The sequence below is a fragment of the Rhinichthys klamathensis genome, unplaced genomic scaffold (genome assembly GCF_029890125.1).
Source record: "Rhinichthys klamathensis goyatoka isolate OS25496 unplaced genomic scaffold, OSU_Roscu_1.1 h1tg000059l_1, whole genome shotgun sequence".
Lineage (NCBI taxonomy): Eukaryota > Metazoa > Chordata > Actinopteri > Cypriniformes > Leuciscidae > Rhinichthys > Rhinichthys klamathensis.
In genome coordinates, this window is record NW_026606604.1 from 1122344 (window position 1) to 1148257 (window position 25914).

At 37.8% G+C, this 25914-nt stretch overlaps 1 protein-coding gene across 6 annotated transcripts; it reads left to right on the forward strand.

Moving 5' to 3' along the window:
* Nucleotides 1–553: 553 nt before the first annotated feature.
* Nucleotides 554–24508, forward strand: sulf1 (sulfatase 1). 6 transcript variants are annotated; one of them, XM_056248841.1, is made up of 20 exons: nucleotides 554–776; nucleotides 2413–2652; nucleotides 3975–4126; nucleotides 6712–6881; nucleotides 9234–9384; nucleotides 9479–9654; nucleotides 10392–10520; nucleotides 10823–10879; nucleotides 12531–12666; nucleotides 14520–14730; nucleotides 15869–16124; nucleotides 16223–16319; nucleotides 16409–16503; nucleotides 18144–18221; nucleotides 18865–19037; nucleotides 19583–19725; nucleotides 20021–20144; nucleotides 21617–21650; nucleotides 22066–22116; nucleotides 22773–22942. In XM_056248841.1, exons 1-20 carry the CDS (start codon nucleotides 608–610, stop codon nucleotides 22804–22806), a joined length of 2676 nt encoding a protein of 891 aa, XP_056104816.1. In that variant the 5' UTR covers nucleotides 554–607; the 3' UTR covers nucleotides 22807–22942. The 6 variants fall into 6 exon arrangements, with proteins under 6 accessions (XP_056104816.1, XP_056104817.1, XP_056104819.1 ...); XM_056248842.1 differs by lacking the exon at nucleotides 22773–22942 and adding an exon at nucleotides 22202–22706; XM_056248844.1 differs by lacking the exon at nucleotides 22066–22116.
* Nucleotides 24509–25914: the final 1406 nt, after the last annotated feature.

Here is a 25914-nt window from a genome sequence, read left to right on the forward strand (position 1 = left end):
GTCTGCACACACGGAGAGAGACACTCAGGCCTTTCTGACTTGAAGAAAGTGTCTGTAAATATGAGTGCAGGACTGAAGTAAAGATATTGGGTGTATTGTTGCCACATGTGGTGCTGCTAAGCTAAGAACTGTACAGGTAGGGTTTAGAGTTTTTGTGTGTTACTGTTCGTTAAGTAGCAAATTTTCTGTAAAAGATTGAGCTAGTGTTTATAAATGTTCTTTCATGTTGATTTTGGTGCATGCACATCCTGAAAGCATGTTGGAGTTTAAAATGTGTTGACTCCTTTAAGAGGGTGTGCTGTGTTTATTTTCAAGTGCAAAGGTTGAGGTTTTCTATGGTCTGCTCCTGTGCTTGTGGATAGATGTGAAAATAGATGGCATCGAGCTTAAAACAGATGCGAATGAATTCGCAAACAATGATCTGGAATTGTCGTTTGTCTTGTGAAGGAAGGAAAAGTGGTACTTTTTAGTCTCTCCAATTTCTGTTAATCAAAGTAACATTTGTTTTGACCTCTTTGGAAATCATCTCTTTGCTATTTTTCCAAAACAGATTACCTTGAGGATTCCAGCCTTCTAAATAGTGTTCGCAAGACCGGTACGCAGTGCCATGATGCAGCTGGTGAACCTGGCCTGGATGATGGTCCTGGCCGCCCCACTGGTCTGCTTTGGTTTCACCACCCGTGGTCAGGGCCTGCGTGGGCGGGTTCAAGGTGACCGCCGAAACATCAGACCCAACATCATACTCATCATGACAGATGACCAGGATGTGGAGTTAGGTGAGTATACCAGATGCAATACATCATTAATGGCCCATCTGTTCTGCAGACGAATGAGGTGGAGACCTCATACGACTCTCTTGAGGCTTTGTCAGCACTCTGCACGCATCAGTTATGAATAAGCAAGTCGTCTGGAAAGTTACTGTAGAGATCTTCAAATACCATAATGATACTTGGAGAAACATGGGAATGGAACTTCAGATGAAACAGATTTTTATTGACCTCACTGATTTAGATGCTTGATTTTGCTCACTCCACTTCAATATTTGGAGACATTTGAATTAATTCATTTTTAGTTTTTATTTCAAGTTGTTGTTTTTTTTTCTTGTTTTCCAGTACAAATATCTAAACATTCTTAAATCAAGGTACATTTACTTGAGAAAATATTTTTTCTCTGAAAAATTTATGAAAATTAATATATTTTTTGTATAATACAGGAAAGATATCTTCCAATGGATTAAGAAAATAACGTTTATTTTTCTTATCCTATTGTCAGATGTTGTTCTTGTTCTATGCATAAACTTACTTAATTTAGGGGGTTTTTTCAGAAAACAAGACGATATCCAGAGCAATTTAGATTTTTTTTTTCTTTCAGAAAACAAGACTTGATATCCAGAGCAATTTTGCTTAAGTAAATATATCTTAAATTAAGAATGTTTAGTGTTTTTGTTTTGTTTACCAAAACAAATATCCAAGTAAGATAATCTCTTCTTTTTACAGTGCTCTGCTAGAAAGACTGTCTTAAACCAGCGTGAGTTTCCATACTGGTTCAATGCTGGTTTAAGTTAGTGCTGGTCTAGCTGGTGGACCAGTACAGCCAGTCATAGCTGGTAATGCAGGTTGACCAACATGATATTTCTAGTGATAACAGCTGACGAAGGTCTAAAAAGTTCAGTCTTGATCCTGGAGGGTCATGTTCCTTCAGAATTTGTCTCCAACACATCTGCCTTATAACGTAAATAAACACTCTTGAAGCTATTCAAGGTCTTTAAGATTACGTTTATTTATGTTTTAGCTAACGTTAAACCAAGGCAGTCACGCTGGTTAAACTAGTTAAAAAGCCTTGTGAGAACACCAGCACACCAGCATTCAAAACGTGCTGGTGACCATTTATGCTGGTCTTATTCAGGAGGATTGTCACTGTCAGTCCTCTCTTGTAGGAGCTCTTAGTTTAAGTTGTTCATTATTAACTCGGCCTAGGAAAGAAAAAGACTTTAGCCTTCTCGGACTTCAGTCCTGGAAACATTTGCTTGCTTGCTTGTTAGTCTACTTGATCTGCCACCCAAGTCCCTCTCTTGGTAACTGTCCCATATTGTAAGCATGTTGTAACTGGATCAAGTTCCTTCCTCTCAGAGCATAACATCCAATGGGTCTCAATCTCAGACTGTCATCACAGGTTTGACTTATTTCCTATTTCAATATTTAATGGCTTCCCTCAGACATCTGAGAGGATAAGGGCCTTAGTCCTGGAACCACAAGCAGTCGTTGCATTGCCACAGAACTGCAGGGATCCTTTTCCACATCTAACACTTTCAGGGGCTACTTTTGACAGCATATGAATATTAAGACGTGTAAAAGGCTTGAACTTCTCAAACATGCATAACTGAACTTGCATTTGTCTGGCTGTGTGTGTCAGGCTCATTGCAGGTGATGAACAAAACTCGCAAGATCATGGAGGATGGTGGAACCTCATTCACAAATGCGTTTGTAACTACCCCCATGTGCTGTCCATCACGCTCTTCCATGCTGACTGGGAAGTATGTCCACAACCACAACACGTACACCAACAACGAGAACTGTTCCTCGCCTTCATGGCAAGCTCAGCATGAGCCACGCTCCTTTGCCGTTTATCTCAACAACACTGGATACCGAACAGGTGAGAAACCAAATGAAAGACCGATGACTCATTCTAACCTGCTTGATTCAAAACAGGGTTGAATCCAGTTTGCATCATGTCCTGTTTCATAAAGGTTGTTCACTTCCCTATAAAATAAAGGCAAAAAGCCTATAAATAAAAGGTTTTTATTTAATATAGCTGTCAAAATTACGGTATAATTTTTTTCTATTTAACGCGTTAAAAATATTTAACGCAATTTACGCAATCAGTGCAATTAATTTATCCTGGCATCCTTTGGCTACCATTACAGTATATGATCACGCTATCATTCATTCAAGTGCTTTTAAAGCATTTAAGTGCGATTAGACGCAAAAGAGAATTCAAAACTGTATCTTCTTTGTTTCCACAATTAATCGTGTGATTTTTTTATTTTTATTGATTGACAGCACGGGTATAAATATATATTATATTTTTGAAAAGTCAAAAAAGACTGCATGTTTGATCAACAATACAGTAAAAAAAAACGTAATATTGTAAAATGTTATTACAATTTAAAACAACTTTTTAAAATATATATAAAAAAATAATAGTAAAAGTCTATCACTTTTGATCAAATTAATGCATCCTTGCTAAATAAAAGTATTAATTTATAAAAAAATAAAATAAAAAAAATCTAACTGACTGCACACTTTTGAATGGCACTGTACATTGTTGTGTGTGTGTAATACTGGGAAAATCTTACATAAAATAAAATCAATAAATATCTGTTGACTGAAAATGCTCAAATTATGCTTAATGTTTTGACATGAAGGTCTTCATGAAAGTTTATTATTATTAATAATATTATTAGTTTACATTATCATATCTCATCTATCTTTTATCATTAGCACGATTCTGAATATTTACATGGGAATTTTTGTGTTCTGCAATTTCACAGGATTTTTGCTTCACATTTGTTCCTCAAAGTCAAATGAAAGTTGTACAGGAATTTTTAATTTGTCTGGTTCGTGGAAGCTAAACATTCTGGTAACCCAGTGCTGTGTGTCTTGAGTGGCAGCAAGTTCTGACCCTGAATAGAGGGGTTCAGGCCTTACCACTGCTTGTGGTTTCCAGCTGATGTGTTAGTCTACAATTAACTCTCCAGGGCAGACTGGCTGTGTGCCCTGCTCTTTTGGAAGATGTTTTGGCTTGGCTTTGAGGGGAAAGGGTAGAGAAGACATGAATACAATGTAAAGACAGATATTTACAGGTACTGTTCAAAGGCAGTGTGTTGAGACAGTTGTCATGAAATGGTTTAGTCTTTGCGTCGACCTCACTGAACATACTCAAGTTTATATGTTGTCTTTATTTTTTCCCCACAGCTTTCTTTGGGAAGTACCTCAATGAGTATAACGGCACCTACATCCCACCTGGGTGGCGTGAATGGGTGGGGCTGATCAAAAATTCCCGTTTCTATAATTACACCGTCTGTCGGAACGGGAACAAGGAGAAGCACGGCGCAGATTATGCCAAGGTATGTGCGCCTGGTCACATAAGTTCACAGCCCTGTCAGCGTGCCAAAGGCTTCTTTTAAACTCAATTTTCAGTTTATGCTCAATTGTATGTTCTGTTCTCAACTAATTTCAGGCCTCTAATTACATATAAAATTTGGGTTGGTTGACTCCACATGGAATGTGGTTAGATTAAAGGGGGCATGGGGAGTTACACCAGTGTCTTGTGTATCATCAGGTGGGTACGTTGAATAAGACTTGGTAGGCAAAGAGATGATGTCCTCGGGGCAAAGTTTCTTTTGGAAACAACCACTGTTGTTGTGGTGTTGATTTGAAAGGGGTGGACATTTAGACTGTTAAGAATGGCATACTTCTCTAGTACTTTCACATACTGCTTTTACATTTCTTTAGCAAGCAGTATACAGAGTAGTATTCCATTTCAAACAGCCATAGTTTGCAGGTCATGCAAGACTTTTACCATCCTTCTGCAAGACCTACAATATAGTGAAATGGCCACCTTCCATCGCTAGAGTGTTTTGAAGCTGCTGTCAAAACAAGGTTTTGGATCTTCTCATGGCTGTTTCTCAGGTAGCATGTTTTTGGGGAACGTGGAATTTGTGCTGAGGTTTCATGGTTTGGGCATAAACTCAATGCCCATGGTTTGGGCATCGAGTTGGAGGCAGTCTAAGGGATGAGCAAATAAATGTTTGGACTGTTACTTGGATGTCAATAAGCTGCTTGTTGAATTAGATGAAGGTGTTAAGTTAGAGGCACAAGGCTGAAGGTTTCTCCGTTAGGTCTGGAGGAATTTTGTGGCTAGGTGTTCAAGTGGTTCCTGGAAACCCTTAGGAACACTTAAGTTCCTGTTTAAAGGATAAGATTCATGCTTGAAGGGATTAAATAGGTAGGCAGAGCTATAAACGTATAGAAGAACATCTTGGGCAGAAATGTTTCCCCAAAGTTTGCATCAAAATGAATGCACTATGATTCTTATTGTTGAAGAATACCACACATTTCAAATCACCTGTAGCCTTTTAGTCCTGTTTAGTCAAGTTTAGTCAAGTGAATCATTAAGAATTTGCTGCAAAGGCACAGTTTGTGCCGCCTTCAGTCCAGGCAGAATTGGACAGGTTAGGTACATTCGGATGCTATTTCACTCAAACATTCAATATGATGCTGAATAGTTTTCCAAAATAAACAAACATGCTGGTTCAATTAGTGGTAGAACAGAGACTAAAGTGACATAGATGTGTTTTTAGATCTGTAATGCTGAAGAACAAGGTCCACTGAGCACGTCTCTAAACAATAACTTCCACAAGATTTTCACTCCCACAGATGCCGGTAGCTGCATGTTTTAGCAATGGGGAGGGTAGAAGGGGGGGATGGAGACTTTCCCACAACCAGCCCAGACCAGGAGCACTGCCATCAAAGGGCTTACGGCCTCAGTATCACGTGATTTTTACCCCCAAGCACGCATTCCTGCTGCTGCCTCATAGCAGTAAGATTGAGACCTTAGTGTTGTCAAAACACCAGACCCATGGAGGGCTACAAACCTCTATTACCATTGAGTGACGCAGTCAACACCCTTGTCGTGCTCAATACCGAGTTGTTAGCATCAGGGCATTAGTTCTGTTGGTGTGTTCAATAACAAATAATAGTGTCCATGATAAAGAATCATCATAAATAATGGTTTCATATAGTTTTGAAAAACTTCTATACTATTTCTAAGAATACTTGAAATGTAATGACTCTAAAATGTCATGAAGTGTAACCAAGTAAAAAAGTAATTTCAATTTTCCTGACGCATCCCAATCATGATTGTCCAAAATGTATTAAAAAAAAAGTTTTCTCTCCTGCGTGTTGGTTGCATCACATGAATGATTTTGGCTGACTAAAGTTTTTTTTTTGTTATGTTTTTTCCTTTTAAGAAATAATAAGTGTCAAACTACTTCGGGTTTTTTGGTTACAGTTTATTTTGATGGTCCACTTTAGATATTATAACTATGAGTAATTTTGCAGCTACATGTCAATTAATTCTCATTAGAATATAAGTAGACTGTTAGGTTAGGGTTAGTATAAATCTACAGTTTTTGGCATGTTATGTTAGCATGTTTGATGTTAGCATCAAAACAAAGCGTTACCTTTTTGGTTATGAATATAATATTCTAAAATCTATTTTCAAATACTTAAAATAAAATTACAAATACATATAGAAAAATGCAATAATTCAGATAAATTCATAAATGCATAAATACGTATACATTGTAAAAAGTTATATGATCAATAAGTTCTCAACATAGGTTTTTACATTGCTTTAACTCATAAAAATTTTTAAATTGCTTAACTTATTTTGAAAAGTTATACAAGATTCAACTGATTTTTTAAGCCAGTTTAATGTAATTTAAGTTTTAATTACTTAAACATCCAAGTTGATTGTAGCAACTTTTTTTACAGTGAATAAAATAGATGAATAAACAAATTGAATAAATTCATGAATACAAATAAATAGATCTGTACAAAAATACTTGTTTTCATTGTTCAAGCCTTGAAAGAAAGCATATCTAGCATTCAGTTTATGTATGCCTGAATTTATTCTGCCCATTTCCAGGACTACTTCACTGATTTGATTACCAATGACAGCATCAACTACTTCCGAATGTCCAAGCGCATGTACCCGCATCGGCCGGTGATGATGGTGATCAGTCATGCAGCGCCTCATGGCCCAGAGGATTCAGCACCCCAGTTCTCCGAGCTCTTCCCAAACGCTTCCCAGCACATGTGAGTGACTCCCAGAACATTCAGTTACACTCTGCTAGAGCAACAATGCTGAACTCCACTGAACCCAGTGTATCCTGTCCAAGAGCCATGCCCTGCTGGAATATGCCCTGGAGCTTGAATTGAGTCTAGATATTTTTATTGTCCTGTATGTATTTATAATAGGATATTCCAAGGGACACATATTTCAGAAGAACAGTAGCATTCCAAGCAGATCATTTTCCTATAAATTTTAAACCATTATAATTTGGCTTGCAGGTAGATATAAGCTTGTAGCTTTAGGAATTTTTGTGGCCTCATATATTTGGATACGCCATTGAAATTAGACTCTTAAGAGATGACAGTGCACTGAAATGCACTTCACACATGCCACTACCACCATGAAACTGAAGTGATTTATCATCCAAGTAAAGTTCTGGCACATGCCAAGTAAGATGATGGGGGATGAGATTTTTATGGTCCTCTCTTTGGTGCCAAGACCTTGATGGCTTCACTGCACTATCATCAGTTTTGTGGCTAGGCTCCTATTCCACACACTGTGCTGTGGCAACAGGCCATCCATCTCCAAGTCCTTAACATCCAAAGCATGTCAGGATCCTGGTCAGGGCGACATCACACTTTTGTCCCTCAGGCCTATCCAGTTCTTTCTCACAATTCTTTCAGCTTGTCTTCCTACACAACTTTCTGGCTTCTCTCATATCAATCATGCCTTTCACTATATAGGTTTGTGGAATGCATTGTCTTTGAAGACCCTTTTGTGTTATTAATATGTTTTTAAGTGCATGGGCTCTGAATAGATCACACTTGGATACCCCGAGGTTCACATCGGCAGGCAAGTCGCTCTAGTGCAGAAAGGGTTGCCTGGCAAGTTGTGCCAAAAGAACAGGGAAACAGATGGCAGGCGCAGGTTGCATTTTGGAATGATGCAGCATGGTTTCAGACACTTTTGGGGGTTTATTTATCATCTGCGTGAAACATGAACAAAAGCATGCACATCCAAACAAAAGAAATAAGGTGCTCAAGCAAAAATAGAAAGGTAAATATAAAAAAAGTTATGGCTCCAAGAATATTCATTTATTTATTCATTCATGTGCATTTATATTTATATATTTATTTAAATATATATATTAAAAAAATTATATATATGCATTTATTTATACACTTATTTATTTACACATTTATTTATATTTTACGCATATATATTAATTTTATATTTTACTTTTCATTATTTTTTTTATTTTTTTTATAGGCAATATTTTGCCTATATTATTCATTTTCATAATAGAATATCATAGTAGTTGGCCCTGCTAACGTCATCATGTAAAGGGTAAATAAATCCACAGATCATTTTTGTGCCAGTCTGGAAGAAAAGCATTACATAATCATGTGAGCTTTCTAATGTGAGGATTGATGCAAATAATCGTAAACGCATTGTTTATATTGCTATAAAGTAAACCTGCTTGTGAAATTGATTTGACAAAGTATTTTCAGTATTAGTTTTCAAACAGATTTTCACAGTGTGAGAGTTTTGCGAACGATTCATGAAAAGTGATGCTTTCAATGTTAAAGCAGAAACTACAAAGGAGGATTTAATCTCAAAGACAAATGTTCTTCACCCTGCCTTGTGACAGGTGTCAAAGTCAGACTAATTCTATCCTTTGACCTCCAAATTCCAAATTTGCTCTACCTATGCGAACAGACAGGTTCCTTTTGTGTGGTATTAGTGTGCCTCACTAGCTGGGTGAAGAGTTCAGTGAGCGGACAAAGACGAACTGAGGAGGAAAGGGCAGAAGCCATCCACTCAGACAGAATGGAGCTTTCCTGTGGCCATCATTCATTATGACACCAGGCACAAGAGTATGGTCAGAAAAGCAAAGGAAGACCATGTCTTTCAGCTGTGGAGGGAGGCCAACTGCAGTCAACAGGTGGCCATCTCGTAGCCTTAGCTCTACAAACAAGTCCGCAGCCTCCTGTTTACCCAGCTTTTTATTCTCCACTTCAAATGCAAATGAGTTATAGCCCTGTCGTTGCTGGACTTATTACAAACTTTATTTTGGGCCTGAAGGCTGGGGAAGCTATTATTTTTCTTCTGCATGTGCCAACCCTCAAACGATTAAATGCTGCCAAGAAACCCTGAGACTCTCAGCATGGTGTGAGGAGAGATGGAGAGCGAACCCAAGAAAAACACCTAGCGAGGAGAATTAGTGCGTTTCCGTGGAGGGGGAAGGGCGACTGCTCTGTTATTGATGCTTGTCAAGTATGTTATACAACAGACAACTTTAAGGACAAGTGGTTGTGAAATAGCAGACAGGTGCATGTTTTCCTCACAGTAGCATGTTGTGTTTATTCGCACAGAACTCCCAGCTATAACTATGCACCAAACATGGATAAGCACTGGATCATGCAGTACACCGGCCCGATGAAGCCAATTCACATGGAGTTCACCAACTACCTGCACAGGAAGAGGCTCCAGACGCTGATGTCTGTAGATGACTCGGTGGAAAAGGTCAGTGGTTTAGGCTTTCTTGCTCTGAATTCTGGATATTCAATTGGCTTTGTATATGAATTGAAAGGAAATGTGTGTTTGCTCTGCGTTACAGATATATAATGCTCTGGTCGACACTGGGGAGCTGGATAATACCTATATCATTTACACAGCTGACCATGGTTACCACATTGGCCAGTTTGGCCTAGTCAAAGGGAAGTCTATGCCATACGATTTTGACATCAGAGTGCCTTTTTTTGTCAGAGGTCCTAATGTGGAGCAAGGGGCAAGGTAAAAACAAACTACACAACTTCAAAATCTCAATTTGAAATGCACCTTTTGCACAATACAAGTTCTTTCCACACTTTATTTATATAATTAATCGAAATTAATTTAACTCTTCTACGTATAAATTATCTACATACCGGTATTTATTTTAGGAATTACTGTTACTAGTTTTTAGCAATATAGTATAATACACATTTTGCACAATACATTTTTCACACCTTATATGTCTTTACTGATATATTAAAAATAAATATATAAATGTAATATACTGTTTATGTATGTATGTATGTATGTATATAAAAATAATGATGATGATTAGCGATATAATATAGAAAAAAAAAATGTGCACAATATAATTTATTTCATTTATTGTATTTGTATATTAAAATATATTAATTATTAATATATACCCTTTAGAGATGAATTACATTTATATATTTTTAAATTAATAGTTATTACGGTCACACTTGAGCTTAGGATCCTATTCTCACTATTAACTAAATACTAACTATGACTTTTGCCTCACTAACTATTAATAAGCAGTAATTAAGAATTTATTAAGGTAGTTGCTGTTCTGGTCATGCAGAATAAGGCATTAATATGTGCTTTATATGTACTAATAAACAGCCAATATCCTAGTAATATTTAGCTAATAAGCAACTAGTTAATAGTGAGAATTGGACCTTAAAATAAAGTGTTGCCGTTAGTAATATAATATAACATAATATAATACTCCACAGGAACCACCATCTTGTGCTAAACCTCGATCTAGCACCCACAATCCTGGATATAGCTGGCCTGGACACTCCACCCGATATGGATGGCAAATCTATCCTGAAGCTTTTGGAGCAGGAAAAGACTGGGAATAGGTGAGCAAAATCCTCTCCATAAACACATTCCCAGTATAATATATGGTTGGGTAGTATCTGTTTATTGCTTTTAATTTAATTAACTCGAGTTTAATGGTTCATGAACATTTGGAGTTAATTTATAAAGGGTTTCTGGCGAGTAAAGAACGCTGGAAATGTTCTGGGGTCACTGCCACTCACGATGGCAGGAGATGTTGAGCAGATTAAGGTGTCATAATTCAAGCCAAGTTAAACATCTGCTTATGGTATGCAAATGACACGAAGATTGAGTGAAATAAAATATTTGCGTTTTCATGTTGCAGATTCAAACCCAACCGGAAACCCAAAGTCTGGAGGGACACATTCCTCGTGGAGCGGGGGTAAGACAAACAATATTCCCTCTCTTCTCAATCATACTATAAAATCACTGCAGAATGTGCAAAATAAATTTGAATTGATTTATTTTGTAAAGGAGGCTCACCGCATACAATCCAAACCATTCCAGGATTTCATTGTAAAATCGCCAAAAGATAAGATCAGAAGTACTTGTTATGATTTTAGGATTCCATTGCACAAACATCCTTCTTCCTTGACGTGTCTTGGTTCAAGTTCACCTAAAAATGAAGCAAAACATTTTCTTATTTTTCCAAATTACCATTAAAAATCACTACAGCATCACAAGTAAGATCAGACTTTTACATTCTTTGATCAAATGTGTTCTCAGGAGCTCAACTATTCACATGGCAGATTTAGACTCTCATTATCGGATAGGTTTCAGTAACCTACTCGAGACAGAAAAAAAAAATCCCTCCCCAGGGGAAATATATGATATTACCTGTGGTATCAGACTCAAACTTGATATGTGTGTGTAGTGTTTCCGTTGATTTCTGTGACTGATGTTAGGAATGTGGGTATATGGTATTGAGGTTACCCTATTTAACTCGCGTTGCCTTTGCAATCTCTTATATATTGTAACTGTGGCCGTGGGCTCAACCACGCAGCTATTTCCGTCTAACATTCCTCGTGTCACTCACATGGAGCTGTCAGTCTACATAATGGCACATTATCGCTCCCACAGTCAGCCCGTGCTTAGTTTCTCCTTAAGGCTAAGTAAAAGAGAGATGGCGCAATCGTAAAGCACGTCGTTGATCAGTGCCGGCTGTTGCTTCCGTGACTCAGTAACTGTTGTGTATAAAGCCAGACCGCGGATTCGAAGCGTGTTTATACCAAAATGCCATTAATTCAACCTGTTTTGCATGGTCACGACAGCTCCCATTTTGTGAGAAGTCAGATTAGTGAGTACTTCATTTATCAGCCGTGGTGAAATCATGCAGAGCACTTCATTTCAGTAGATGATGGCGAAGGTAATTTTTAAATGTAAAAATAGGCTAAATGAAATTTTGTATGTAGGTAAAACTTTATTTTAAGGTGACATAGTTACACGTTACTACATGTACTTACTATAGAAATAACAGTAAATTATGCATAATAAACCAAACCGTAACTCTGTACTTAATCAAATAAGTAGAGTAATATTAATTAACTACTTACTACAATGTACTGTAACTGTCACCTTAAAATAATGTGTAACCAATATCTATTATTGAATTCCATAAAATATTTTTAATTCATGCTTTTAGGGGGACTTCATATTTTAAATCAGAATCATCACATTTTTGGGTTCGCTCCACTTCAAATCCTAATTCTACCTTTTGAATGCTTTATTGTTATGGGTGGCTGGGCTTAACAAATGTCTTATGTACTATCTAATACACAGATATTGTTCTAGAAACAAGTTTACTCAGAAATTGCTAGTAAGTTTCACAAATATTTACAGGAAAACTGTAAGTAACACTGAAATATTTTCTTGTAAAACTTATGCGCTGTGAAAGCTATACGCACTTATCACACCAATTGTGAGATGCGGACCTGGACGGGACGGTCATGATTTCCAGGCTTCCGAAACTTCAGTGAGGCTGCCAACTTCAAAACGTGGCCTAGCAACTCACCCAAGCACATTTGTCATTCTAGTAAAATCCTGCGCAAGAAAGATGACTCAGGAGGCAACCTGAACACACAACACTCCAACAGCTTACCCAAGTACAAGAAGCTGAAGGAAGTGTGTCAGCAGGCTGAGTTTCAGACGCCCTGCGAACAACCAGGACAGGTATAAACTCAAACACATGCATCACTGTTATTCTCACCCACTGTATATATCTGTATATGTGAACTTGACCAGTTATGTGCAATGTTTGACCTCAAACATTCACATAGTCTCAACCTGGTCCTTGTTTCTTCTGCTATGGGCTATGTGCTAAGAAATGAATAGAGTTATAACGAAGCTTATAATGATTGAATACATTCATTTGCACCTTCAACATGAAGCCGGAGATTGGAGTGTGCAGCACATGGCCGATGTCCTGTGAGTGGTGCCACTGTAATTTAAACCGATATTTACAACAAATGAAGGATAATTGGAGATTGGTCGTAGTTTTCTTTCATCAGCACACTGTGTGCCTGCTGCACCAGAACCTCTGTGGCGTGGCAATGAATCAGAGACAGCTGAACATTTACAAATTGGTACAATTTCAGGTAGTGTAAATGCAGACAGTATTTCAAGGACTACACTAATGCAAACCAGATTCGTTTTATGGTCAAGTTAAGTGTTTGCCTGCAACACTTTGTCTGGAAATTTGATTGAATTCAGAAAGGTCGTTTGTGTGCGCCTGGAATAACACACAGGTTTCCGTATTCACATTTTAGTCCAGTCACCTGCCAGAACAAAGCTGAAGAAGTGTTGGAGAAAGATCTGAACATATCTTTTATGAATAGACCTCATTTCATTATTTACATGTTTAAAGTCAACATGAAAGTCATTAGATTAGACGTCATTCGCTTTAATACAAGTCCCTCGTTTTTATAGCGTTTTAAGCTTTAAGTTAAATGTATTGCATGTGCTTTTGTTTGTGTTCACTTTAAACAGAAAAATATATGCACAATGTAGAATGTATTTTCTTCCCCCTCACCACTGAACTGACATTGACATTGTCGATTTTGTGTGAAATGCACACTCTTAGAAGACTGACATGGTTTAGGTGTTGAGCACAGACAAAGCTTGAAGTTGTTATGGTCTACTACTTCCAGCTCAAGTCTTAGCTTGAGTAGAGTATCAGTATCTGTTTTTCCAATATACTCTAGCTCTTTCTTTTTGACTAGGAATGTTGTTGAAAAAGCCTAGCAAAGACGGCGTTAACGCAGTCTTACTGCCTGCAGCGGGGTCAATGAGGGCAGTGTGTGAGAGATTGAGCCTGTGTGAAAGTTTATGCCTGTTTTTTCCTGAGTCTGAGTTGTGTCTCCGTCATTCAAGAAGTGAGGCCTTACATAGTTGGCTGTGGTGCTGTTTGCTTATGTCTGTTTGACGTCTGGCTATTTGGAGCCAGTCTCTGTGTGTGGATGTGAGGTACAAGAAATACTCAACGTGTGTGTGTGTTTACTACGTTTGGAGGAACTAAATGAGTGAAATGCTCAAGCTAGCCTTGGCTAACTCCTTTTTGGTTTGCCATCCATCAAACAAACATCCTTGCTGCAAACAGATACAGCATCATCTGTAGATGCAAAAAACTCATTGACGGGACTCCAGCGTTTCACAGGGAATCAGAGCAGGGTTGTGGCCATTGTTTGGATATGGTTTCCCATAGTCGTGAGCACATGTCTGAGCTGTGGTCAGTTTGCAAAGCAAACAGCTCTGCGAAATTAGGAGATTAAGTCTAAATTGGCTTCTGATTGCTTCTTTATGGGAAAGAATTGCGAGGTGGGTCTTGTGCCGTATAATTGTGAATTAATGGGATTACTCTACAAATGCAGATGTTTGACCGCTAAGCTCACCGTTCACAGACAGAAGATTATTTTAATTCATAAAAACAGCTGTGGTTATGCAAATGAGGCGGCTCTAGCGCAATAAGTGGTTAGCCAGACAAAAATGTCTATACTTAAGCTGAATTCCTTCCCTTTTTGTTACAGAAATGGCACTGTGTGGAGGAGGTCAGTGGGAAGTGGCGTTTACAGAAGTGTAAGAGCTCTCTGAAGGAGGGATCCAAGAAAAGAGCGAGGAGTCTGCGCTCTCGAAGCTACGAGAGCCGGGAGAAAGACTGCCACTGTGGAGAGCGACCTTACAAAACGGCCAAGGCAGCGCGGCGGGCACACCGACAGTTTGCCCACAGCAGTAATCCACGTAAGTATGTGCGCTCAAATGAGGTGGAGAGATTGAGTTCATGGAGTGGGTCTGCTAGCTGTTCAAGACTGTGTGGACAAACACTGGACCTTTTAGACTTAGGTTGAAAGTCACTCACAAGTCGCCATCTACTGGTTTAACAATATAGCCTATACAGGAAGAGTCACTCATCAAATTGGTAAAGAGTGAACTGATTCAAAAGTTTTGAATCACTGAGAAGAATCAAAGTCCTCACTACTAATGGACTAATCTTGTTCAACACTGAAACTGTATCTTCCCAAGATACAAACTACTCATCTTTTAGTTTAACTGGTAACATTTTTCAATAAGGTTTCATTTATTAACATTAGTTAATGTATTAACAAACATGAACTAACAATGAGAAATGCATTTGTTACTGTATTTATTCATCTTTGTTAATGTTAGTTAATAAAAATCCAGCTGTTCATTGTTTGTTCATGTTAGTTCACAGTGCATTGATGTTAACAAATCCAACTTTAGATTTTAATAATGCATTAGCAAATGCTGAAATTAACATTAAGATTAATAAATTCTGTAGAAGTGTTGTTCATTCTTAGTTCATTAACTTAAAGTAGTTAACTAATGTTGTTAACTAATGAAACCTTATTGTAAAGCATTAACATTTAGCTACTTAGCTACACTGAAACTTCATAAAAAGCTATATATAAGCTATAAAAGTAATCTATAACTGTAAGAATGTACCTGCTGCGACCCTACAGAGGATAAGTGGTTTGTAGGATGGATGCATGGATGGATAGATAGATGTAGTAATGTAGTAAGTAATTTTTTTTTAATTTTTTTTAAAAATGTTTTTGAAAGAAGTCCTTTATGTTCACCAAGGCATTTGATACAGTAAAAACAGTAATATTGTGAAATATTATTAGTTCAAAATAACTTATTCATTTCAATATTTTTGATGGCAAAGCTGGATTTTCAGCAGCTAAAAGTGAGAGAACTCTGAATCATATTTTTTGGTGCCATCTATTGGTTAGGAGCTGAAGTGGCATATTTTTGTGGAAGTGGAAATTTAAGGAGTTCCAGTAATATTTATAAATATTTAACTATGTGAAATGTGAGTATTTAAGTATGTGTAGCTTATGCTGATGTCCTCTCTAAGGCTACAGACCTCGCTTTGTGCACACACGGCCTGCCAGATCTCTGTCAGTGGAGTTTGAGGGCCAAATCTATGATGTGGACCTGCAGGCTGATGACAAAACCCCCCTTGAGCCTCGACCAATCAGCAAACGGCACTATGAGCCTGAGGGAGGTATTGATTCGGACTTTGGGCTGGAGTCTGATGACGGATCGGAGGAGATGCAGTCGGATGACACTAATGCTGTGGGATACCCCAATTCTCTCAAAGTCACACACAAGTAAGAGCTGCAAGCCTTTGGACATTCAGTATTATTGTAGTTTAGGCTGCTAAGTGTGGTTTGCTCATTTATTGTTAATTTTGACTTTGGGATCACAGGTGTTTCATATTAATGAACGACACTGTGCGCTGTGAAAGAGAGATTTACCAGTCTTCCAGAGCATGGAAAGACCACAAGAACTTTGTAGACCAAGAGGTGAGACCCACTGTCCCATATTAACTTAAAGATTACTGCTGTTTAAACCACATGACATGAATGATGTTTTTCATACACTTGTCCCATAGATTGAACTTCTCCAAGATAAAATGAAGAAACTGCGTGAGGTTAGAGGTCATTTGAAGAGGAGGAGACCAGATGAGTGTGACTGTGGAAAGAAGAGGTGAGTTTTGACATTTGTAGGCAATGGGAACTGGATGATTTTGAGGCAACTCTGAGCGTACAATGGAAACATGATTGGTCATCATTCCACTCATCATCTCGCTTGTATTTTACTTCTTTAGATACACTACTGTTCAAAAGTTTGGGGTCAGTAAGATTTTTTTCTTAAGCAATTAAAACTTTTATTAAGTGAGGGCACATTAAATTAATCAACAGTAAAAACTTTTACATTATTACAAAAAATATATATTTAAAATAAATCCTGTTCTTTTGGATGTTCTATTGACTGTTTTCAACATTAATGATAAAAAAAATTATTCCAAATTACCGTAATAGAATGATTTCGAAAGGATCGTGTGACACTGAAGACTGGAGTAATTGCTGGAATAAACCATACCTGTCAACACTCCCGTTTTTCCCGGGTTTCTCCCGTTTTTTAGCCCTATCTCCCGGACCCCTCCGGGTTTGTTATTTCTCCCGGGAAACTCCCGTAATTTGTATGGCCCAAACTCCTTTATGAATAATCGGAACAATATGTTTGTCTAATGTTGACCAGTTGCCAGATCTTGTATTAAATGCATTATATTAAATGACTAGATTTGATGGCCGAGTGCGAGCGCGGGCGGTAATGCACTCACTCTGTGTGTGTGAGAATAAAGCGATTCGCGGGACTCCCGCAAACTAGAAATATTTATGAATAAAAAAACAAATTTTTATTTTTCTAATACATTTTTATTCATCTGTTGCAGAAAAGCAACAATAACAACAAAAACGATTTGCAGGCCAGAGTTTATATTTATAACATGTTTGCAGCGTTGAGCGATGTAGCCAATCACAGACATATGTGTTGATTTCTTGAACGCAATGGCCAATCAGAATCATTTAAGATAGACTCCCCTCACCGCTCAAAACCTTTTTGTTCAGTGCTGAATTCTGTATGCTGGCAAATCCTCTAATTATAACAAACAAAGTGTATATATTATGAAAGATTCACTGTGCAGTCAGCTACATTGATAATAACAGGAATGTGTGAAAGAGAACACCCCCGCCCACCCCACCCCCGCACCGAACACATCTCCCGGATTTTGAAAACCAAATGTTGACAGCTATGGAATAAACCACATTTTAAAATATATTCAAATTGAAAACGGTTATTTTAAATTGGGATATTACTGCAAGAAATTATTTTTTAAATTAGTTAAATTAATTTTTGTCTTGTTTTCCTGTAAAAATATATCGACATTTCTTAAATCAAGATACATTTACTTGAGAAGCAAAATAAAAATGAATTTTCTTTTTTTTTAAACAAGAAAAAAATATCTGCTAATTGAATAAGAAAAATCATCTTGTTTTCCCTTTGAATTAAGTTTGTTTTCTAATTTTGAATATAAACTTACTTAAATGCAGCCTTGGTGAGACTTTGTTTTAAAACAGTAAAAAATCTTACCAACCCCAAACTTCTGAATGATAATGTAACTGTAGTTTGGATATTGAATATCTGAATTCTTCAATCCGGATTAAATAGTTACAAATTCATCATTTTAAATCTGAGCAGCAATATTTTGCAAATCAATCTGAGTTAGTCAAAGGGCTTTTTAGAAATTCCAGCTGAATTTAGTGCTGTTCTCTCCTTACAACCAGTTACTATAGCAAAGAGAGAGAGCAGAAAAACAAACCCGAAAGATTGAAGAATAGGAATGACCACCTCCATCCCTTTAAGTGAGTTCTTTTCGTGTGTGTCTGTGCCTCGTCAGTTTGTCTGTACTCTGTAGTATTGTCTCTTTGTTAGTGTGTTGGATTAATGTCTAAATCTGTGTAGCGTCTCTAACACACTTTACACAACACACAATTCACGCTGATAATGTCTCTTCTAAAGTCAACGATTGTTCTATGTGAAATAGTGTATGGACATGTGTATCATGTTTACAATCGGATTGGTGGAAATGTTGGTGAGTTTATAGAAATCGTGGAATCTAAGAGTTCTCAGTTGGTCCTGTTGCATGTGTAATGTTGCATGCATGCATGTGTACATTGTATATTGACTTATTTTCAGTCCATGGGTCACTGTTTTATACCATACAATCCCAGCAGCAGTCTCTACCCATAAACATTAGCATTCCAAGTGTAAACAAATCACTACAATTGCAAAGTGAGATTATGAAACGCCCTGATCTGAAAATAGGACAAGAACCTTGTGGTATTGGGGGAGGGTGGTGTGCACGATCCTTCCACTTTCTCACGACCTCTGACCCCATCTATGTGTGGAGCTGACTGGTCTACCTCCCCCTATCATTGTGTAACTCACCTGGGATGGCGTTCCCTTTTGCTCTGGCTCTAATGTCTCATTCATTTATGCCACCAGAGAGGCCACGCAGGAAGTGGACAGCAAGGCTCAACTCTACAACGAGATCCGCCGCAGGAAGAAAGAGAGGAAGGAGAGGAAGAGGCAGAAGAAGGGTGATGACTGCAGTCTTCCTGGTCTCACCTGCTTCACACATAATAATGACCACTGGCAGACCGCCCCCTTCTGGAACTGTAAGGAAATGCTCATTGTTTTTGCTCTTAAACAAGGTACAAAAGATACACCTTTGTACCTTATTTACCCCTAAATGCTGCATATTACTAACTGAAGTACAGTTTTTGGATATTTCTACTTTTACATGTATACATATTTTTGTACTCCACTACATTTTAAAGAAAAAAAATTGATACTTATTCTCTGATATGTTTTTCCAGACATTTTCGTTATATTTTCAAATGCAAGGCACAAACAAGAAAAACTATGCAGATTGGTCATAGCGATATCCAGTTCTCTAATGAATCGTCTGATTTAATTCAGTTCCTTTGAATCTTTAAAACTGGTTCACAAAGAGGTCTGAATGATTAATTTAATCACAAATTCGAATCTAAACCCCGACAAGTACATTGAATAATTAGTACCTTTTGAAAGGGTACTGCCCCGGTGACAGATTTTGTACCATTAATTGAGAGTGTAGTCTATAAGTCACTAACTCTTTTGAAACGTATTTTTTTTTCTAGTTAATATGTTCATTGACAAAACTATTTCTCTTTTTTCATAGTGGGTGGCTTCTGTGCCTGCACAAGCTCTAACAACAACACATACTGGTGTCTGAGAACTATTAATGACACTCACAACACGCTCTTCTGTGAATTTGCAACTGGCTTCCTGGAGTATTTTGACCTAAACAGTGACCCGTATCAGGTGAGGATGTGTGACATGTTTTCAGTTGCATTTGAGGACAATAAATTGCTCTATTGAGTCTGAGATTATGCAGTAGTGCTTTAGCGCTGCTGTGGGGATGCAGGTTTGAATCTGATCCTTCTGCCTCACTACTTTCTTTGTATGCTGTGCACTGTTAAATAAAAGCTTTAAAAGCCCATAATTTTAAAAAGAACTCTGAGGATAATGAGTCTTCCTGTAAAGGCATGCTATTATCCTTCATCTACATTACAGCACTTACAATAACTGACTCAATAATACTTATCATGTTTTGCAGTTAACCAATGCCGTTTACACGGTGGAGAGGGACATTCTGAGCCAATTGCATTTACAGCTGATGGAAATGAGGAGCTGTCAAGGCCACAAGCAATGCAACCCCAGACCCAAAAGCTCAGATGCAGGTAACACTCCTGTCCAGTCTCTGCACCACGTTCCGTGTTAAATGGGGGGAAAAAACATGCTAGCACACCTTTATTTTTGATTGTAAGATGCTTTCAATGTCCAAATCTGAAAAATCCAGTTGCATCTCTGGTGAGAAACCAGGTTAAACCAGCCTACGGTGGTTTGCTGGTTTGGTTTAAGATGGTTTCCCAGCATGTCTAAGCTGATTTTTTTTTTTTTAGCTGGTCTTCCAGCCTGAAGTGCCATTTAAAACCAACCAGCTATATAAAACCAGTGCTGAATATTTAGCAACAATTGGTCTAGCATGTTTTGGCACACGGATGCATGAATATGGGTGAACCATGTGTTGGATCTCTAAATGGTGGATGATGGATTGGTCACTGAGTTTGGTTTCTCTCTAAACCGCCTGCTCATCTCTTTATTTCCCTTTAATATTTTCCATTTTATTCCCTCAACAGGGGACAGTGATTTCAGCAGTCTAGCAATCACATCATCTCATAGTTTTTCATTTTTTCCCATTCCTGGTGAATATGAATGGCTCCTGTGAAAGTTTTGTACCAATAGAGATGGTTTATTTTTATATATATTTATAGGTGTAAGAACCTATTTATGTGCTCTGTAAATTTGAAAATCTAAATCTATAAACATACTGACACACATTCCTCTCTGAGTGTTTTTTTTATACATATTTAGCAGTGGAATTGTGGTTTAAAAATTCTAGCAGGGATTTTGTCTTTATTCATTACTGGGAAGGAAGAGGTCTCTATAACATTGTGTAATTGGCTGTATAAAACCTGCAACCATCAGAACCACTGAGATTTTTACTATTCTGAAAACAGTTTAGAATTTCCTATGAGGAGAGACTGACTCGTCATAATGACATCATAATGACCAGTTATAAATGCTACTGAGATGATTTGCAATATTGAATATGTCAGCTTTTCAACAACTAAAGTAATAATGTGGTCAGCGCCGGTGTTTTGGGGGGCAAAAACAATGGCATTGATTTGTAGTAAACGCATATTCTAAAATTAATAGTTTGCCCAAAAATAAATTGTCAGCATGTACTCATACGCATGTTGTTTCAGATCTGTATGACTCTGTTCCGTTAAAAAACAAAAGAGAGGCAAATAAAAAAATAGGATTTACCACTTATATCACAAAAACAGATGCATGTTATATTAGTCTGCATGTTGGCATATTCTCATGTTATTTGTGACCTTAAGTCATTCATCGTTGTTAACAGCCATTCCGTTCTTAACACTACACTTCCTTACTATCTTTTTCTTCAGGACCATCAGAGGATTTTCCTCATTTATCCTTTAAATCATCATTCCTTCATTGTGTCTTTAACACTACCTCTCCTCAGGAGCTGAGGGTTATGCATGAAGATCTGCTATGTGATTTACTTCTTTTTTTTTTTATTACAATAGACATTTAACATGTTAAATGCTTTTATTTTCCTGATCAGGAAGTAAAGATGGAGGAAGCTATGATCAACACAGGTATCCACATTTTTGAATCCCTCATTGGCTTTTGAAATAACTGCATGGGCAGCTTGTTTCCACTAATACGCCATGTTTCATTGAGCTAAGTGTGTGGTTGCATGCTGGGTTGAGCTAACAATTTAAGTATATTTAAAAATCACATGAATATTAGTATTTCAAGCCCCAATTACAAGTTCATTTTAACTCTTGAACAGTTTGTTGCAATTTATGTATGCCTAGATGTCATTTAAACCAAAATTTTGAAATTTAAAATCCAAGACTTTTGACTCTTCATATACACATCATTTAGTGGGAAATAGCATCTCATAGACATCTCAGTGCACAGATCATCAATATTTGAGACTTTTTAATGACATTTTTCTCGTTCACGCCTGTCTTGACATCTCTGTTTTTTGGCTTACCTGCTTACCAGGCAACAGCATCGAAAATGGTCAAAGTTGAGGAGGCCAAGCCTTTCATTCCTGTGAGTCTTTGAGACCATACAAATCCATTTCTGTTCTCGTTCCACTTTCAAGTAGTTCTCCACACCGCATACCATATCTCCATAGACGCTGAGTGGGAGTTCTGGTTCAGCGCGGGCCGTGTCTCTTAGGCCATCAGTTACTGCCTGACCCACTCGGGGAATGCTCATTTCATTCTCACCCTCCTTTAACACGCTTTTGTTTTTGCAGATTTTCATTTCCTGTACCTCTCACCCACCCTTTCAGCCTCATATTTATTTCTTTTTTCGGTTGCTGATTTCTTGGTTCCAGGATTTTCCATCTTTTCAGTCTCTTTTTGGATGTTTTACTTTGATTTGAACCTCATTGCACAGATTTTCAGTCTGTCTGCGCACCCTTTATTTATGATGTATTGGTTTTGGGTGTCCGTTTGGAGGACATTTGTTGTCTTGATCTGCATTCACACTGCTTTACTGCTTCGAAATAGAGCTTTTCTATTGGTCTAAGGCTTAAATAAAACACTGCAGTGGTGTGTGGGGCACTAATTCAAGACCCCTCGGCAGGAGTAGGCTGGGAATAACTGCATGTTTTAGACTCATTCCAAAGCAAAGCTTTTCTGCGCAGCTATCGCCAGCCCTTACTGACTTTTCTCGCTTCCCCCCCCTTTCCCGTTTCCCAGAACACAACCAGCCTGGGACGTCCACAAAGGTTAAGCTTCCCAATTTCACAGAGGACTTCATCTGGCAAGGACTGGCAGATTTGTACAGCGTGAATGAGAGTCTGTACGAACACAGGCACAACTACAGTCCCGTTCTGGATGACTGGATGAACTTTTGGAAGGATGTAGATAGTATGTTTGCACTGCTGAGAAATTTAAAGACACTCAACCAAACCGATAAGCTTGACCCCCTGGCTGAGCTGGGCTCCGGGGTCCTGGAGGAGGCCAGCGGTGCTGGTTCCCCCATCCAAGAGGAACGGCCCCCGAGCCCCGTCACCACAGGTCCCCCAAGAGGTCTGAGCCCCAAAACGCTTCAAGAGAGTCTCTTAAAGTCTCTTAATGAACTCCCGGAGGGCCGCCCGACCAAACCGAGCGCTCTTCCAAGAGGAGACACCTGGGTTCATCAGCTGGAAAACGAGTTGGACAATGACGGAATGACGTTTAGTGGCAACGGAGTCACCGAACTGGAGACCCGCCATGACTTTCTGTTGCGCAGCTCAAAAATTGTGGATCTCCACCTGCAGGAAGAAGAGGAGGACATTTTTCAGGCCCAGGGTTACCTTCCCCTCTCACCACAGCCAGCCAGACCTCCAGAGCCTACTCTGGAAACTCTTCCAGCATGGAGTGAAACCTTACAGGAGAGGTGGAACGGAAGCTCCAAACCTTTTACCCACAAGCCCAGGGACGTTCAGGAGGGCAGTGCCACGGGCCCGTCCCATTGAGAAAGGACTGCTGCCATGCACTGTGAAGCCAGCCAAGTCAGAGACACTAACCCCACGGAGCATGGACTGATCTCCTGTATAATCCAATGAATTATTTTATTTTTTACAGGTGCTTCCATTTATTAGAATTCAGTGTTATGTATTTTGTAAAAAAAAAAATATATATATATATAAATATAAAAATTTAGAGGTAACGTATTGGATGCATCTTAAATGTTGGGTTTGGTTTTAAATCTCAAGTGGGAAAATGCCATCAAGGTAAGGTTTTAATATATTTTTAATCAAAAAGAAAGAAAGAGGTTAAAATGGTGAAACCATTGCATTCAGTTTTGAATTAACCACATGCAGATTGTTTCCCCAAGATATTTGATGCACTTTTGTTTCATGTTTCTCGACTTCAACGCATTCTTCAGTCTCATTTAGACATAAACAACTCCATGTTGACACCAACACAAGTCATTATTTGTTGGATTCACGTTCGATAATGAGTATTGTTGTTCTCCTCTTCTGTTTACTTCAGCTTATTGGGTTTACTTTACACTTTACTCTATAAAACACAGCTTGAACATGTTTTATACACTTGGATTGTGGGTTTAATGGTTTGACTTCTTGGCGAAATGTTTTTCTCACAAATTTTGTATAATTTGGTCCATATAATGCAAGAAGGGCATTCACTGTATAAGTGCTTTTGTCATGGATGACTCTAACGTTTTCACTAACCCACAGTAATTACTTCTAAAGTAGCTTGTTTCATTTGTGAAGAATGTGAGATGGGCCTTTATTCAGAATGTTATGACCATTTTTGTCTTGTCTTTTAGAATTACAATGTCTAAACTAATTTTTGAAGAAATAGTTTGAACACGAGGTGACCTTCCAAATTTGCAAATATTACGTTACTTTTTAACCAATGGTGTTGGAACAATTCTGGCTTCTGGAAAGCCAAGAAGCTGTTTTGAAATAAAAATCTTCCAAACATTTGTTTCACCTACCTTGTGCTTTTAACTTTTAAGTTTATTTTTAATAAATTAGAATTTACAATGCAATGAATTTACATAAAAAAAATGTAGGACACTGCAAATTAAAGTTGTATAGCTTTTTGTAATGTACAATAAACAATTTTATAGTTAATGTTCCTATCTGGTGTAATTTGGGTGTGGAAGGTGCGTTTCTGCCTTCCAGAATCCTACAATGATACGGAAATTAAGTACAAAGGTATGTCCATATGATGAAAATGCACTTTTTTTTCCTTCTTTCATGTGTGTCATGCTTGTGGACGACTTATGATTAGTTTTAAAAAGTTGCCTTATAAATATGTACACTCCAGAAAGGCAGCAGAAAGCAGTATTTAATTTTATTATTATTATTTAACCGTATACTCTGGCAATATACATTTTAAACAATTGCAGTGGTAATCATTTATTAATTTTAATACAGCTTTTAAATTGTGTAAATTAAGATTGTAAAGGATTCAATCTACTTGATTCCAGGCACGTCCTGATTTTGCCGAGTTAGACGCATTCCTAGGCGAACATATTTTGTTGATCCTGGAACAACATTCCTTTCTGAAAATGGCACAGTTTAAACCCTAAGCCTAATTTGAGGTATTTTCAAATATTAGACATTAGGCCTTCCTGCAGTGAGCTTTTTTTTTTACACGCTGATTTTAACGCAAGCTATGTTGTTCGTTCGTTTATTATTTACAAATAGGCCTACAAGTGTTGTTGCTGAAGCGTTAATCTACCATTAGAGGGCAGCACTATAGTTTGTCTAAACCTGGAAATGATCTTAATTTGGTTTTCGTTGCTCAGTTTTTCAAAGTATCGTTTTGCTGTTTTGGATTTTGGATGTGGGATGGTATGGTTTTAATACATTTTTTAAAACAATGCAATGAAAAGTCTCGGCTACAAAAAAAGCATTTTAATAACATCACGTTGTTGAAAAATTCATTATCATAATATTTAATCATATTTACGGCGATCTGAGAAATGTAGATGTAGTAGACGAATCTGCCCACCAGGAGGTGCCACTGTAATTGATTATTCCACAAATTAATGGGAGAGCGGGGACGACAACCTAACGCTTTTTAACTTTCTCAGTTGGTGTAACTTAGGGTACATAGTATTTATTTTTCCCCACATTATTTTCCCACATGTCTAGTACAATTATTTGGTTTTGTTTTATTTATACAGTGTATACTTTTTTAGGCCAACCCCAAAACAATGGAAGTGAAATGTGACAACGTGGCCCACATTGTAACGTGACCATATGACAGCTTAAAATACTATCTGATCTAATCAAAAGAAATATACAAGACAAGCTAAAATATTTTCTCACTAAAATATAATTATTAACGTTTTCATACAAAATAATGGCCTTTTTTA

What these genes read in the sequence shown, in the direction of transcription:
- sulf1 (XM_056248839.1), top strand. Translation starts at nt 608, where the DNA reads ATGATGCAGCTGGTGAACCTGGCCTGGATGATGGTCCTGGCCGCCCCA. An exon ending in AGAACTTTGTAGACCAAGAG is followed by an intron (nt 16,320 to 16,408) that starts GTGAGACCCACT and finishes CTTGTCCCATAG; the next exon opens with ATTGAACTTCTCCAAGATAA. An exon ending in GACCGCCCCCTTCTGGAACT is followed by an intron (nt 19,038 to 19,582) that starts GTAAGGAAATGC and finishes CTTTTTTCATAG; the next exon opens with TGGGTGGCTTCTGTGCCTGC.